This window comes from Lupinus angustifolius, chromosome LG19 (genome assembly GCF_001865875.1).
Source record: "Lupinus angustifolius cultivar Tanjil chromosome LG19, LupAngTanjil_v1.0, whole genome shotgun sequence".
Lineage (NCBI taxonomy): Eukaryota > Viridiplantae > Streptophyta > Magnoliopsida > Fabales > Fabaceae > Lupinus > Lupinus angustifolius.
In genome coordinates, this window is record NC_032027.1 from 17551772 (window position 1) to 17569744 (window position 17973).

The following is a 17973-nucleotide window of genomic DNA, read 5'->3' on the forward strand; positions in this document are numbered from 1 at the left end:
TATGACTTATACATAATAAACTAAAATTATCATATAGTTTATATCAATTAGATAGATTGTTAACTTTAATTTTTATCTCCTAACTTATAAATTTTAACTAGTTAATATTAGTTATACCATATAAAACAAATAAAATGTGGGTGTGTATTGATGAACTCAATCAAATATAATTGGTTAACCCCTATCCCATATTATTCTCACTTATTTATTTTTATTTTTTGCTTTTTAATTTGAACAAGCAAATATTACTCCCTCTTTAAAAAAAAGTAGCAAAAAGTGATTAAGACAGAGTAAAAGTGTGAGATGAAGTTTTCAGTTTTGATGAAGATGAACTTTGCAATTATAATGAAGTTTTTTTATCATCATCGATCAAGCTATTCAATAATATTAAGTTGTCAAAGTTGTTATGTTAGAAGAAAAAAAATTCTGCTCATTGTGTATTAATCCTCCTTTGGAGTTCAAAATAAAAGAAATTCTATGATTATTATATATAATTATTTTGCATAATATTTTAACTTCAAGCATAACAATTGATCGATCCAAATCAGTTCATCAATGTTTGGTTCATTTCATCGAAATTTAATATATTAAGCATAATAATTTTCAACATATATATATCAACACAAGCATAATAATTTTCAACATATACTCAATAAATATCTCTATTTTTATTTTATTTATTTAAATAGCTAATTATACAAATTATTTATTTTATTTTATTATTTATAGAAACTACCCCTATTTATATTCATATATTATACTAACTATCTTTCTATGATAATGAATGTAGTGAAGTTAAACATATATGTTATATTACGAAGATAAATCTAAATAATATAAGAGTCAATATCTCTTCATTATTTTTATTCGTTAGAAAATACATTAGTAATTCTAAGGAGATATTGTTTAAATTACTCTTATATTATATTATATTATATTATAACAAATCAAAAACAATGAAGATATATTGACTCGTATACTATTTCGATTTATCTTCATAATATACAATATTTTATTGAACTTAATTAGACTTATCACAATTTTTATTAAATATTACACTTATCTCTCATTTCAACATATAAATTAGAGGTCGTTTATATATATTTAAAAATGAAAGAATAGTATGTGTAATTTCAAAGATGTTAGTATAATTTAGACTTCATCACATAGTTAATATGAGAATAAAATATATCCTTATATAAAGAGATAAATTATCTCTTTCTGCCAGTGAAATCATGACAAATGTCATGTTTTATAAAAATATTTTTAAAACTAAACAAAATGATACACATACTATACTTTTACTGGTCAAAGAAGATAAATTATATTCCTGATATGAGAAGATATATTATTCCCTACTAATATTGCATAATTTGCATTAAATTGTTAGGTAAACTTGTTTTTAATTTAACTATAGTTACAGTAAAAATTTTGTATTACGAAATTACTGCGCAGTAAGAAAGAAGAAAAGGTTTATAGTAATTGAAATGACTCAAATGAGGGTTCTTTCTTTCTTTTCAAACCATCAAATATTCAATCAATGGCGGAGGAGGCAGTTACACTTCCACCACCGTCTTCTTCCACTTCTCCTCTCGGTTCCTCCGTCATCTCCCTCGTTAACCGTCTTCAGGACATCTTCTCCCGTCTCGGTAGTCACTCCACCATCGACCTCCCTCAGGTCGCCGTCGTCGGCAGCCAGAGCAGTGGTAAATCCAGCGTCCTCGAAGCTCTTGTCGGCCGTGACTTTCTCCCTCGCGGAAATGATATTTGCACGCGCCGCCCTCTCGTTCTCCAGCTGGTTCAAACAAAGAGGAAGAGCGATGGCTCTGAAGATGAGTATGGCGAGTTCCTTCATTTGCCTGGAAAGAGGTTCTTCGATTTCGCTGATATTCGTAGGGAAATTGAGGTGATATATCTTATCGTTGTATAATAATCTCTTCTTATTTTGTTTTGTTGAAGTTTAATTGTAGAGAGGTGTTTTTGCTTTATTGTTTGTAGTTGCTGAGATTTTTAGTTAGTGGAGATAGGAAACTTGTACCGTGTGTTTGAATAATTTTTTTGAGGGAGGATTGTGATTTTAAAATGGTATATAAGTTAAAATTATTGGTTTGGATGTTTGATGAAAGAATTTTGAAATTTCGGAGTATTTATGCTGAGTGTGTTTTTAATATCAAAATGTGGGATTGAAAATGATATATGGAGACCTGGAATTTCAAATATTCTATTGGAGTTGGCCTGTGAACCAACACTGGTGATGGAAGGAGGAGGTGCGAGCACTCTCGTTCCGATTCACCCACACAATTTTGATGTGTTATCTTGTAACAAAACAACTGAATACCTCTTTGTTTTGATTACTAGCTTGAGTGATGAATGCCAGCAAGGAGATATGAGAGTGCTGAAGAGCGGAATATTACATGTTTTGGACAAAGTGTCAAGCATATAATTAGAAATAAAAAGTAATTTTCGAAATATAGGGGAATAAATTGATGCAATTTAATTCCTTTTCATTTTGGATTCACTGAAATTTCAAAATATCTTTATCTTACCCAAACACACACTTAGCATTCCACGTTATGGTTTACTGTCGCTGAGGAGTGTGGTGCGTAATTTTTATGTTTTGACTTTTAGAAGTGACATGGAGAATATTAGTGAGGGCTTGAGGCTATAGGAGTGAGTAAAGAAAAAGAGTTGGGGTTTAGGGTTTTTTTGTCTCAAGTTCAATCTCATAGAACATAGTTTGTTCATTGGGACAATTTACATGCATATATTTAGTCCTTGATCCATTAGCCATAGGGATGTGGAACAAGCATGAGTTTGTTAATTAGAAGGCTCTTCTAATGCCGGGGGATTGACATGAAGTGGTTATCATCCAGGTCATAGCCTTGGAGAGCAGTAGTTCTCTTGATTATTTAATCTCAAATGTCATGCTTGTTTGGCTAAGCATGACCTTGTATCTTGATGGGTTAGATCCTATCGGACACTCCTTTCCTTATTGTAACATTTGGTTTGACTTGTCTACGTCTGAATAAAAGGAAGAGTCCTTAATGCCATTTTGTGAAAATGAGGGTGACCACTTTCGGTCAGGAATCATGACGGTTATTTTCTCCATCCAGAGAAGTAGTTGCCTTTATCCTTCACTCACAATAAGGGGACACAACCAAATTAATCATCACCGAACCGGGTTGAACTTACTCAACTTAGGTGAAACAATTTGGCAGTGATCCTCGATGGTCATGTTCATATATTTGAAGTTGACCTTAGGAGTTTATTGCATCCATTAGTCCAATCATAGAGCAACCATATAGTGAACAAATTATTATTGGAGAGTTGATCCATTGAGATTAGTGAATTAGATTAAAAATAAATGTAGACTAGTTGAATGAGCTTTGAGGGGTATTGTTTTCTCATTTGTCACTACAGTTTTCAATGCACCATCAACATCACCCCGATATTGACCTGTCATTGTTGTCCTGGTTGAAGGTCCATAGTCCACTGGAACTGGTTTTCATGTTTTAAGCGTGAAAAACAGTTGACTTTGAGATTTCCATTATTCGCATCTGCATAGCACATATACTTCACAAGCAATATTTTAAATTGCGGTTGCGATAACGATTGTGGTTACTGCGATTGCGGTCATTGTGGCCGTTGCGATGTGGATTGTGGCTGTTGCGGTGTGAATTATATTGTGAGTAAAAAAATATTTTTGATATTGATGCAGCCGATGCAGTTACGTTGCGGTCCGTTGCGGTCACATCATTGTGATTCAGTGTCACACCGCAATTGCGGTGTGATGCGGTAATAATACATTATAAAGTTATTAGTTTATTTCCTTTTCTTTAATATCCCACCGTGGACTTGTAATATCTTTATCCTCTTTTTGTAGGCTGAAACTGATAGGGAAGTAGGAGAGAACAAAGGTGTCTCTGACAAGCAGATTCGACTGAAGATTTTTTCGCCCAATGTTCTTGATATCACACTTGTAGATCTCCCAGGCTTAACGAAGGTTCCAGTTGGTGATCAACCTTCTGACATTGAAGCCCGGATTAGAACAATGATCATGTCATATATCAAAACTCCAACCTGTCTCATTCTTGCTGTTACACCAGCAAATTCAGATTTGGCCAATTCAGACGCTCTTCAGATGGCAGGAATTGCCGATCCTGATGGTGGCTTTTGCTTCCATTCCATATACCTAAAACTTTAATCTTTTCACATCTCTTTGATATGTTTTTAAATGTTTATATCTCTGTTGCAGGTAATAGAACAATTGGTGTAATCACAAAGGTTCAGTATACTCTTCTAATATTCTCACTTGTCTGTGTATTTGTGAAATGTGTTATGCTATTGCAGCGTTTGACAATGATAGGCATGTATTATTTGAAATGCAGTTGGATATCATGGACAGAGGTACTGATGCCCGGAATCTGTTACAAGGAAAAGTTATTCCCCTCCGACTTGGTTATGTTGGCGTTGTAAATCGAAGTCAGGAGGTAATGATGTTATCCTTCTGTGGTGAAGGCAGCATTTGACTATTCCTTTGCACGTTTTCAATTTGATATTTTGTTAAACTTGTTATCGGTACATGTACTGTTCATAAAGAGAACTTTGTGAGTAAACATGCACATGTAATTTGCTTCATTAGGATGCAGGTCAATGTGTGATACTGAAAATTGGTTTGTCTGTTGTCTCATTAAATTAGGACATTCAAATGAATCGGAGTATAAAGGATGCTCTTGTTAGTGAAGAGAAATTTTTCCGCAGTCGTCCTGTAAGGAAGTTCCTCTGCCTTATATTTAAGCCTTCTTACTTTTACATACTGTTTTAAATCCATTTATGCTATTCATGTTAGGTATACAGTGGTGTAGCAGATAGTTGTGGTGTTCCTCAACTGGCAAAGAGGTTGAACAAGGTATAGTCTTCAACTCCAATGTTGAGAACACAATTTGTCTTTACCTATGTATTTTACTTTTTAAAATGCTGGCAGCTGCCTCAATTTTAATATTCTGTGTGGCAAGCATGCAAAGACTTCCTGCTTGGCTTGATTTAAAATATCTATTGACTATAGGAGGTTGGCTTAAAAGAAATGTACTTGTTCCATCATCAATACTGATCTTGTGGTGGTTTTGGAAATTTATTTTAATCAGCTGCATCATCCTTTGAAAAGGGAGAGGAAGGAGAGTTGGAATAACCAACTTTTTTTTGGGTGCTTCAAAATGAACTTTATATCATGATTTATTTGTTGCTTGGGGTGAGTTTGAAGAGATTATGACCAAGTTATAACTTTCCCAGACTAAATTTATGCTTTGTCATCATTGGAAATGGAAAATTGTTAGATGATTCTTGATGTATACAGTAAAATGAACTAAATTCTTACAAATTGCATAAAAAGTTAAACCAGTGCAAATTCTTTTAAGTTGCAATTTTTGGAGCGATACATGCTGTAATGTGTACATTTGCCTGTCCATCAATTTGTAGATTCTAGCACAACATATCAAGGCTGTGCTACCAGGGCTGAGAGCACGTATAAGCACTTCACTAGTCACTGTTGCGAAGGAACATGCTAGCTATGGAGAAATCACTGAATCCAAGGCATGTGTTAATATTGGATGTGTCTTGAATCTTGATATGCCCCTATGACTTGTTTAATATTTAAATAGTTATATATGCTGTATAACACATCTTGTTGTAATTAAAAAGCACCTTTTTTCTACTTTTGGCTGGTTTTTTGCCTTATTTTATATATAATTGTTCATCTCCAATAGGCTGGTCAGGGTGCTCTTCTCCTGAATATCCTTTCAAAATATTCTGAAGGTACCTAACATCCCTACTATCTGGTTTCTTATCTCCTTTTCATCCTTCCATTTGAAAGCTCATATTTTCTTTCTTTTTGTATTTATGAAGTATTACTCTACCTAATTACATTTTCTAATTCAATAAGTGATATCTTCATTTTCTTTCTAACAGCATTTTCCTCCATGGTTGAGGGAAAGAATGAGATACGATATAGTATAAAAGCTATTTCCTCATGCAATGGTGGTTGGTCAGTGTAATGAAAGTATAAAAATTAAGGGGATGTTTGTGTAAATGTAAAAAAGTGATGGTGATTTATGTAATTTCACTAAAACTCAGAGGGTGTCGGTATAATTAACTCTATTTTTTATTTCACTTTTGCTATGAATTATGAATGCTAATGGGTGGTAGAGCTGTCACATTGGAGCATTTTGGGATCATAGATTTGTCTCCGTAAATCTGCCCTACCCATAAATTCAGAAAATATTTTAAATGACAAGAAGAAGAAAAACATAATTTAAAGTAAGTGCACAACTTTAAATTGTAATTTAAATATAGACAATAAAAGAAGAAGAAAAATGATAATAACAATTATAAAATATAATTAAAGTATAAGTACACAACTTTAAATTGTGATTTAATTCTAGACTAAAAAACATAATTTAAAATAAGACAATAAATATATAAATAATTTATGTTTGGTGTACTTTATATTATAATTTTTCTTTATTATAATGTTCAATTTAATGTGAGAGGAATGATTAATATGTCTTTGCTCGTTACATAGGAATATATGGTTTTTTATAGAAATTAAATAAGGTTAAGGATAAAACAGAAAAAGGAAATTACTTCAGGGTGGTAGTTACACTCAATATTGCTTGATACTACGTATTTAATTTTAATATAATTTATTTTTTGTAATTAGAATATATTTGTTGTATTCAATGCACTTTATATTATAGTTTTTGTGCGTTTATGATAATGTTTAGTTTAAGGTGAGATGTGTGGTTAATTAATATGTTGGTAGTTGTTAATTAGGATTATATGGTTTTTTGTAAAAATTAAATAATGGAAATGGACAAAATAGGAAGTGGAAATTACACCATGACGGAAGTTACACCATATTTTGACTTTATATATAGTATAGAGTATATATATATAATATAGAGGAGAGATCCGTTTATACTCAAGTTAAGTTACGCTCAATTTTAGTCATCCACTTTTTTCAATCCAACAGACCAAATGCGTGAAACTTAAAAGTTGTTTAAGATTTCTCTTTTTCTCTCATCATTTATTTCACCCACTCATTTATTTGGGTGTAAACAAATTCATCTTCATATATATATATATATATATATATTAGGAATTACAGGTTTGGATATGCACAAATCTAAGTATCCTATTACCCAGATCCAAAATTGTTCAACATAGGGTTTTTAAAATCCTCAGTCTCAACTATACGTGAGTCCAAAAATAAGGACTCAAACCTAATGATTATGAGTATTACAGGCAAGTACTCCTACAACTAGGTTCATATTGTGATTCCTACTATGAATAAATAATAAATTTGAAGGTTAATTATTAGAAAATTTTAGGTTATATTTAGACAATTATTGTCAATTATACGTAGCTATTTTATCTAAGTTAGTCATTTGGTTTATTTGATAAAAAAATATTTATCGTGTCAGTGTTTAATAAAGATACTTAGTTTAATGTTACTTATAAATTTATATTTAATAATCTAGTTATGGTAGCTTATGACTTATACATAATAAACTAAAATTATCATATAGTTTATATCAATTAGATAGATTGTTAACTTTAATTTTTATCTCCTAACTTATAAATTTTAACTAGTTAATATTAGTTATACCATATAAAACAAATAAAATGTGGGTGTGTATTGATGAACTCAATCAAATATAATTGGTTAACCCCTATCCCATATTATTCTCACTTATTTATTTTTATTTTTTGCTTTTTAATTTGAACAAGCAAATATTACTCCCTCTTTAAAAAAAAGTAGCAAAAAGTGATTAAGACAGAGTAAAAGTGTGAGATGAAGTTTTCAGTTTTGATGAAGATGAACTTTGCAATTATAATGAAGTTTTTTTATCATCATCGATCAAGCTATTCAATAATATTAAGTTGTCAAAGTTGTTATGTTAGAAGAAAAAAAATTCTGCTCATTGTGTATTAATCCTCCTTTGGAGTTCAAAATAAAAGAAATTCTATGATTATTATATATAATTATTTTGCATAATATTTTAACTTCAAGCATAACAATTGATCGATCCAAATCAGTTCATCAATGTTTGGTTCATTTCATCGAAATTTAATATATTAAGCATAATAATTTTCAACATATATATATCAACACAAGCATAATAATTTTCAACATATACTCAATAAATATCTCTATTTTTATTTTATTTATTTAAATAGCTAATTATACAAATTATTTATTTTATTTTATTATTTATAGAAACTACCCCTATTTATATTCATATATTATACTAACTATCTTTCTATGATAATGAATGTAGTGAAGTTAAACATATATGTTATATTACGAAGATAAATCTAAATAATATAAGAGTCAATATCTCTTCATTATTTTTATTCGTTAGAAAATACATTAGTAATTCTAAGGAGATATTGTTTAAATTACTCTTATATTATATTATATTATATTATAACAAATCAAAAACAATGAAGATATATTGACTCGTATACTATTTCGATTTATCTTCATAATATACAATATTTTATTGAACTTAATTAGACTTATCACAATTTTTATTAAATATTACACTTATCTCTCATTTCAACATATAAATTAGAGGTCGTTTATATATATTTAAAAATGAAAGAATAGTATGTGTAATTTCAAAGATGTTAGTATAATTTAGACTTCATCACATAGTTAATATGAGAATAAAATATATCCTTATATAAAGAGATAAATTATCTCTTTCTGCCAGTGAAATCATGACAAATGTCATGTTTTATAAAAATATTTTTAAAACTAAACAAAATGATACACATACTATACTTTTACTGGTCAAAGAAGATAAATTATATTCCTGATATGAGAAGATATATTATTCCCTACTAATATTGCATAATTTGCATTAAATTGTTAGGTAAACTTGTTTTTAATTTAACTATAGTTACAGTAAAAATTTTGTATTACGAAATTACTGCGCAGTAAGAAAGAAGAAAAGGTTTATAGTAATTGAAATGACTCAAATGAGGGTTCTTTCTTTCTTTTCAAACCATCAAATATTCAATCAATGGCGGAGGAGGCAGTTACACTTCCACCACCGTCTTCTTCCACTTCTCCTCTCGGTTCCTCCGTCATCTCCCTCGTTAACCGTCTTCAGGACATCTTCTCCCGTCTCGGTAGTCACTCCACCATCGACCTCCCTCAGGTCGCCGTCGTCGGCAGCCAGAGCAGTGGTAAATCCAGCGTCCTCGAAGCTCTTGTCGGCCGTGACTTTCTCCCTCGCGGAAATGATATTTGCACGCGCCGCCCTCTCGTTCTCCAGCTGGTTCAAACAAAGAGGAAGAGCGATGGCTCTGAAGATGAGTATGGCGAGTTCCTTCATTTGCCTGGAAAGAGGTTCTTCGATTTCGCTGATATTCGTAGGGAAATTGAGGTGATATATCTTATCGTTGTATAATAATCTCTTCTTATTTTGTTTTGTTGAAGTTTAATTGTAGAGAGGTGTTTTTGCTTTATTGTTTGTAGTTGCTGAGATTTTTAGTTAGTGGAGATAGGAAACTTGTACCGTGTGTTTGAATAATTTTTTTGAGGGAGGATTGTGATTTTAAAATGGTATATAAGTTAAAATTATTGGTTTGGATGTTTGATGAAAGAATTTTGAAATTTCGGAGTATTTATGCTGAGTGTGTTTTTAATATCAAAATGTGGGATTGAAAATGATATATGGAGACCTGGAATTTCAAATATTCTATTGGAGTTGGCCTGTGAACCAACACTGGTGATGGAAGGAGGAGGTGCGAGCACTCTCGTTCCGATTCACCCACACAATTTTGATGTGTTATCTTGTAACAAAACAACTGAATACCTCTTTGTTTTGATTACTAGCTTGAGTGATGAATGCCAGCAAGGAGATATGAGAGTGCTGAAGAGCGGAATATTACATGTTTTGGACAAAGTGTCAAGCATATAATTAGAAATAAAAAGTAATTTTCGAAATATAGGGGAATAAATTGATGCAATTTAATTCCTTTTCATTTTGGATTCACTGAAATTTCAAAATATCTTTATCTTACCCAAACACACACTTAGCATTCCACGTTATGGTTTACTGTCGCTGAGGAGTGTGGTGCGTAATTTTTATGTTTTGACTTTTAGAAGTGACATGGAGAATATTAGTGAGGGCTTGAGGCTATAGGAGTGAGTAAAGAAAAAGAGTTGGGGTTTAGGGTTTTTTTGTCTCAAGTTCAATCTCATAGAACATAGTTTGTTCATTGGGACAATTTACATGCATATATTTAGTCCTTGATCCATTAGCCATAGGGATGTGGAACAAGCATGAGTTTGTTAATTAGAAGGCTCTTCTAATGCCGGGGGATTGACATGAAGTGGTTATCATCCAGGTCATAGCCTTGGAGAGCAGTAGTTCTCTTGATTATTTAATCTCAAATGTCATGCTTGTTTGGCTAAGCATGACCTTGTATCTTGATGGGTTAGATCCTATCGGACACTCCTTTCCTTATTGTAACATTTGGTTTGACTTGTCTACGTCTGAATAAAAGGAAGAGTCCTTAATGCCATTTTGTGAAAATGAGGGTGACCACTTTCGGTCAGGAATCATGACGGTTATTTTCTCCATCCAGAGAAGTAGTTGCCTTTATCCTTCACTCACAATAAGGGGACACAACCAAATTAATCATCACCGAACCGGGTTGAACTTACTCAACTTAGGTGAAACAATTTGGCAGTGATCCTCGATGGTCATGTTCATATATTTGAAGTTGACCTTAGGAGTTTATTGCATCCATTAGTCCAATCATAGAGCAACCATATAGTGAACAAATTATTATTGGAGAGTTGATCCATTGAGATTAGTGAATTAGATTAAAAATAAATGTAGACTAGTTGAATGAGCTTTGAGGGGTATTGTTTTCTCATTTGTCACTACAGTTTTCAATGCACCATCAACATCACCCCGATATTGACCTGTCATTGTTGTCCTGGTTGAAGGTCCATAGTCCACTGGAACTGGTTTTCATGTTTTAAGCGTGAAAAACAGTTGACTTTGAGATTTCCATTATTCGCATCTGCATAGCACATATACTTCACAAGCAATATTTTAAATTGCGGTTGCGATAACGATTGTGGTTACTGCGATTGCGGTCATTGTGGCCGTTGCGATGTGGATTGTGGCTGTTGCGGTGTGAATTATATTGTGAGTAAAAAAATATTTTTGATATTGATGCAGCCGATGCAGTTACGTTGCGGTCCGTTGCGGTCACATCATTGTGATTCAGTGTCACACCGCAATTGCGGTGTGATGCGGTAATAATACATTATAAAGTTATTAGTTTATTTCCTTTTCTTTAATATCCCACCGTGGACTTGTAATATCTTTATCCTCTTTTTGTAGGCTGAAACTGATAGGGAAGTAGGAGAGAACAAAGGTGTCTCTGACAAGCAGATTCGACTGAAGATTTTTTCGCCCAATGTTCTTGATATCACACTTGTAGATCTCCCAGGCTTAACGAAGGTTCCAGTTGGTGATCAACCTTCTGACATTGAAGCCCGGATTAGAACAATGATCATGTCATATATCAAAACTCCAACCTGTCTCATTCTTGCTGTTACACCAGCAAATTCAGATTTGGCCAATTCAGACGCTCTTCAGATGGCAGGAATTGCCGATCCTGATGGTGGCTTTTGCTTCCATTCCATATACCTAAAACTTTAATCTTTTCACATCTCTTTGATATGTTTTTAAATGTTTATATCTCTGTTGCAGGTAATAGAACAATTGGTGTAATCACAAAGGTTCAGTATACTCTTCTAATATTCTCACTTGTCTGTGTATTTGTGAAATGTGTTATGCTATTGCAGCGTTTGACAATGATAGGCATGTATTATTTGAAATGCAGTTGGATATCATGGACAGAGGTACTGATGCCCGGAATCTGTTACAAGGAAAAGTTATTCCCCTCCGACTTGGTTATGTTGGCGTTGTAAATCGAAGTCAGGAGGTAATGATGTTATCCTTCTGTGGTGAAGGCAGCATTTGACTATTCCTTTGCACGTTTTCAATTTGATATTTTGTTAAACTTGTTATCGGTACATGTACTGTTCATAAAGAGAACTTTGTGAGTAAACATGCACATGTAATTTGCTTCATTAGGATGCAGGTCAATGTGTGATACTGAAAATTGGTTTGTCTGTTGTCTCATTAAATTAGGACATTCAAATGAATCGGAGTATAAAGGATGCTCTTGTTAGTGAAGAGAAATTTTTCCGCAGTCGTCCTGTAAGGAAGTTCCTCTGCCTTATATTTAAGCCTTCTTACTTTTACATACTGTTTTAAATCCATTTATGCTATTCATGTTAGGTATACAGTGGTGTAGCAGATAGTTGTGGTGTTCCTCAACTGGCAAAGAGGTTGAACAAGGTATAGTCTTCAACTCCAATGTTGAGAACACAATTTGTCTTTACCTATGTATTTTACTTTTTAAAATGCTGGCAGCTGCCTCAATTTTAATATTCTGTGTGGCAAGCATGCAAAGACTTCCTGCTTGGCTTGATTTAAAATATCTATTGACTATAGGAGGTTGGCTTAAAAGAAATGTACTTGTTCCATCATCAATACTGATCTTGTGGTGGTTTTGGAAATTTATTTTAATCAGCTGCATCATCCTTTGAAAAGGGAGAGGAAGGAGAGTTGGAATAACCAACTTTTTTTTGGGTGCTTCAAAATGAACTTTATATCATGATTTATTTGTTGCTTGGGGTGAGTTTGAAGAGATTATGACCAAGTTATAACTTTCCCAGACTAAATTTATGCTTTGTCATCATTGGAAATGGAAAATTGTTAGATGATTCTTGATGTATACAGTAAAATGAACTAAATTCTTACAAATTGCATAAAAAGTTAAACCAGTGCAAATTCTTTTAAGTTGCAATTTTTGGAGCGATACATGCTGTAATGTGTACATTTGCCTGTCCATCAATTTGTAGATTCTAGCACAACATATCAAGGCTGTGCTACCAGGGCTGAGAGCACGTATAAGCACTTCACTAGTCACTGTTGCGAAGGAACATGCTAGCTATGGAGAAATCACTGAATCCAAGGCATGTGTTAATATTGGATGTGTCTTGAATCTTGATATGCCCCTATGACTTGTTTAATATTTAAATAGTTATATATGCTGTATAACACATCTTGTTGTAATTAAAAAGCACCTTTTTTCTACTTTTGGCTGGTTTTTTGCCTTATTTTATATATAATTGTTCATCTCCAATAGGCTGGTCAGGGTGCTCTTCTCCTGAATATCCTTTCAAAATATTCTGAAGGTACCTAACATCCCTACTATCTGGTTTCTTATCTCCTTTTCATCCTTCCATTTGAAAGCTCATATTTTCTTTCTTTTTGTATTTATGAAGTATTACTCTACCTAATTACATTTTCTAATTCAATAAGTGATATCTTCATTTTCTTTCTAACAGCATTTTCCTCCATGGTTGAGGGAAAGAATGAGGAGATGTCTACATCTGAGTTATCTGGCGGTGCACGAATCCATTATATTTTTCAATCCATCTTTGTGAGGAGTTTGGAGGTATACACTTCTGGATTTCTGTATGGTTGTAAATAGAAAAGATATCTACTCTTATGCGATGCTTAAATAAGAGATGGAAAATAAAGCAGGTTAAAATAAATCAACCAAGGATGAACTATATTATTCCTCTCCCTTTATCACATTTCATGGATCTAATCACCCATTTACTTTTTATTATTATATTTTTTTGGTGTTAGCCAAGGGTGCCTTATGGGTAAGGAACTAATTCCTTTCGGGACATGTGGTTACCCTCTCCCAACAAGTGTCGCTTCCAGAGATTGAACCTTGGCCTTACACCACTGAACCTAATCCTTGTTGGTTATTATTCATATTATTTAATATTACTCAAACATTATTAAATAAATTGTACTATCAAATATCACTGTTCTTATGTATGATTTTCTTAACAATTAAAGTAACAACAACCAAACCTTAATTTCACTAGGTGAGGTCAGTTTTAACAATGGAAATAAATAATATAGATTATACAGATTAAAATTCAAAGTATTTCTAGGGAAAGGAAACAAATTAATTTTATTATTAGCAAATTTATACGGTGTAGACTTTTAGGCGATAGGAAAAGCAAGTATTTGACACCACAGATCCTAGAGGACCTGTGTTGCTTCTGTTCATTTTATCAGAACTAGTTCCTTTGAGACTTATTCTGTACCTTAATGCTATCTTGAAGGAGGTGGATCCATGTGAAGACTTGACTGAAGATGACATACGTACTGCCATACAGAATGCAAGTGGGCCTAAATCAGCTTTGTTTGTTCCAGAAGTAGGTCTTGTCTGCCTCTTTTCTTAAAAAAAGAAGATATAAATTATATATTGAAATTTTCTCAGTTGGTTTTGTAAATTATTTTAAAAAAATTGTGAATCATAGTGACAGTCTTACCAAAATATGTAAAAGAAAATTTCCTACTTCCATGTAACCAGGTGCCGTTTGAACTCCTCGTGCGAAGGCAAATATCTCGTTTATTGGATCCAAGTCTTCAGTGTGCCAGGTTTATATTTGATGAGTTAGTGAAGGTAAGTGCAGTGCTTTAAGGCTTGGCATCTCTGCTGTTTTGCATTATCAAGTATGTGCCTAAACAAAATTCCTTATCTTCAGATCAGCCATCGATGTATGGCAACTGAATTGCAGCGATTCCCTTTCTTGCGAAAGCGCATGGATGAAGTTATAGGGAACTTTTTACGAGAAGGTCTTGAACCCTCAGAGAACATGATTGCGCACATCATAGAAATGGAGGTTTGCTGAAATTTAACTTGTTTGAAGTATAAATTTACAATTGCTCCATCCTCTACCTTTTACTGCAATCATCATGTGAATAACAGTTTATTAAAATTCAATAGGTTAGGCCAAAACTTCATTTGACTAAAAAAATAATCAAAATAGAAATGAAATTGATCACCTGAAACTGATAAAACTTTCTCCTTGTAGTTTGGGATCAACTGTAGTCATGCAGTCCTGACCAGTTGACCTGTCTCATTTGTATTGATCCCAACTCCTTCATGGCGTTGGGTTTCTGAAATTTCATCAAAACTGAAATGAGTTTTACCTAATGCTTGTTCAGTAGGTCAAAATGGCTTGATTTACTGTGTTAAAACATGTGTTCTCTCATAAAACATGTGTTTATCAGAATGAATATTCAATTTACTTCCACAGACATCATTTATTTATTTTTTAAACTACCCAAATTTTCAGATGGACTACATTAACACTTCTCACCCAAATTTTATTGGGGGAAGTAAGGCATTGGAAGTTGCAGTGCAACAGACCAAGTCTTCTAGGATTGCTTTGACAGCTTCCAGGGCTAAGGTATACATATTATGGGCTTTAATTCCAAATATACCCTATGTTTTATGCCAGCGTTTTTTTTTTGTTCTAAAATTTTCTTATTAATGTCCTATAGGATGCTCTAGAATCTGATAAGGGGTCAGCTTCTGAAAGAAATGTGAAGTCTGGGGCTATTCTTGCAAGACAAGCCAATGGAGGAGTTGCTGATCCGGTTCGTAATTGTCTTCTGCTTGATTAACCAGAACTTTCTTTTTATATTTTAGTTAATGAGAATCAATATAAGGGCTACTAAATTAGTATCTCGTTATCACTTCAATTCTGATGACATAAATAAAAAACAGGGTGTCCGTGCTGCATCAGATGTTGAGAAAGGTGTACCCTCTGGTAATTTGTTTCTTATATTTAATGTTTGAGTTTGTGATTACATTATTTCTATTACATATTTGCTTTCATGCTTTTCTTTTGGTTGTCCAGTCCTTAATCATGCGCTTTTGATGTATATTATTATTTTAAGATACTTACAATTTTTAGTGCATGAAATTTTTCCAGGAAACACTGGTGGATCAAGCTGGGGTATCTCATCCATTTTTAGTCGAGGTGATAGCCGTGTGTCTGTGAAGGAGAATATAGCTAATAAGCCACATACTGAAGCAGTTCACAATGTGGAGCACTCATTCTCTATGATCCATTTGAGAGAGGTATATATGATTGACACATTTCTTTAATCACCAGCTTGATCAATATATTCCTCAAGTATACATTTTCTTATTGTGCTTTGATTTTTGTAGCCACCAGCTATCTTGAGGCCATCTGACACCAATTCAGAGACGGAAACTATTGAAATTACAGCAACAAAGTTGCTTTTGAAATCATACTATGACATTGTCAGGAAAAATGTTGAGGATTTTGTCCCGAAAGCAATTATGCACTTCTTGGTACTTCATATCCTTCTTTTGAGATTAAGTATTCTAAATCTAAAACAAGTAGTCTCCTGTTGTCAATTCCAATGTTGTGTTGTGCAGCATGCAGAATAATAATTTCCACTTTCATACTCAGTTCGTAGGCAGCTTTATTCTGTTTCATGATTAAAAGTGTTATGAGTATGCAATTTATCTCAATAAATTTAGGTTCATGAACTCTGTAGTTGACCATTTAGGAGTTTTTTTGGGTGGTGGTGATGGTAGTTATTTTGTTAACATTCAGCTTATCCAAAAAAATGTTTAACATTCAGCTTATCCAAAAAAATGTTTAACATTCATAATATTTGACCATTATTTGCAGTTGTTGTGTTGATATTACATGATTTCCTGTTTGTGTTGCAGAGATCCTGACAACTGTCTTTTACTGTGTCTTATCAGGTAAACAACACCAAGAGAGAGCTTCACAATGTGTTCATTAAAAAGCTATACAGGTAACATATGTCGGTTATGCGCCTGCTAATTCATTCTGATGTATATATAAAGTTTTCTCTGTCCTTGCTTGCTGATTGTGCTTTTTATGCTGTATATTCAAACCAGGGACAATCTTTTTGAAGAGATGTTGCAAGAACCTGATGAAGTAGCCATGAAAAGAAAGCGTTGTCGAGAACTGCTTCGAGCTTATCAGCAGGCTTTTAAGGTGGGTAGTCCTAATACTTTAATCAGCAATATTTTACCAAATTCTGTTAATTTACATGGAACGTTTGGTTCTTCTTGATTCTAGTTATGACAAGTTTTGTTCTACTTGATTCTGTGTGACAAGTTGGTTACTCTAGCTTGACCCAAAAAGCATAGCTTTACTACCCTACAACACTTAACGATGTATTGTCACTATCTGATGACTGAAATTTGTTTTGATAGGACTTGGAGGAGCTGCCTCTTGAAGCTGAATCAGTTGAAAGAGGATCCAGTTTGCATGAAGCAAATGGTTTGCCGAAAATTCATGGATTACCAACTTCATCGATGTATTCTAGTAGCAGCAGTTCTGGAGACTACTATGGAGCTTCTCCTAAGAACCTTAAGTCGAAAAGGTCTTCCCATTCTGGGGAGCTTCAATCACCATTGCACGCCAATTCGGATTCCAATGGAAATGGCCAGTTTTATCCCATGGTTGATGTATGAGCTGTAGCTGAACGAGCTCGTTTGTCCAAGTAGTTCAAGCCAAAGGCATTTTATTCATTTGATTGCGCCGCAAATTTTGGGATTTGGAATTCTGCCTCCTGGAGCTAGACTGCATGAAATTACTATTGCCTTACTACAATGGAGTTCAATGTTGGTCAATTCTTTCCTTTACATTATTAGTTCACTTTTGTTCTCACAGTATTGGCAATTTGGCATTGATTACAAGACTTCAGAAAGAATAATAGGAGCAAGATGTTCTCACATTCTTGGGAATCATGTTTCTAAACATCGATTTACATGACCTTACTTTTTCAAAATCGGATAAGATGTAGGGATTTCCCTTTTGATTCAGATTGCAATTGTTTTAAAGAGTTCATCCCTTGAAAATAGTACTTTAAATCGCGATTAATCGCATATTCAACATTGGCTATGGGATTGCACATATGATGTTTC

The 17973-nt window shown here is 33.3% G+C and overlaps 2 protein-coding genes across 2 annotated transcripts; both read left to right on the plus strand.

Moving 5' to 3' along the window:
* On the plus strand, positions 1494–6050 carry LOC109334034 (dynamin-related protein 3A-like). The gene is made up of 9 exons (XM_019569607.1): positions 1494–1906; positions 3884–4166; positions 4256–4284; positions 4389–4490; positions 4700–4768; positions 4850–4909; positions 5476–5589; positions 5763–5811; positions 5965–6050. Exons 1-9 carry the CDS (start codon positions 1541–1543, stop codon positions 6048–6050), a joined length of 1158 nt encoding a protein of 385 aa, XP_019425152.1. The 5' UTR covers positions 1494–1540.
* LOC109334534 (dynamin-related protein 3A-like) lies at positions 9046–17907 on the plus strand. Its single transcript, XM_019570359.1, has 20 exons — positions 9046–9452; positions 11430–11712; positions 11802–11830; positions 11935–12036; positions 12246–12314; positions 12396–12455; positions 13022–13135; positions 13309–13357; positions 13511–13620; positions 14309–14401; positions 14560–14652; positions 14735–14872; positions 15329–15442; positions 15537–15632; positions 15763–15805; positions 15971–16119; positions 16210–16356; positions 16780–16832; positions 16939–17038; positions 17260–17907. The coding sequence occupies exons 1-20, from the start codon at positions 9087–9089 to the stop codon at positions 17518–17520; spliced, it is 2469 nt and encodes an 822-aa protein (XP_019425904.1). The 5' UTR covers positions 9046–9086; the 3' UTR covers positions 17521–17907.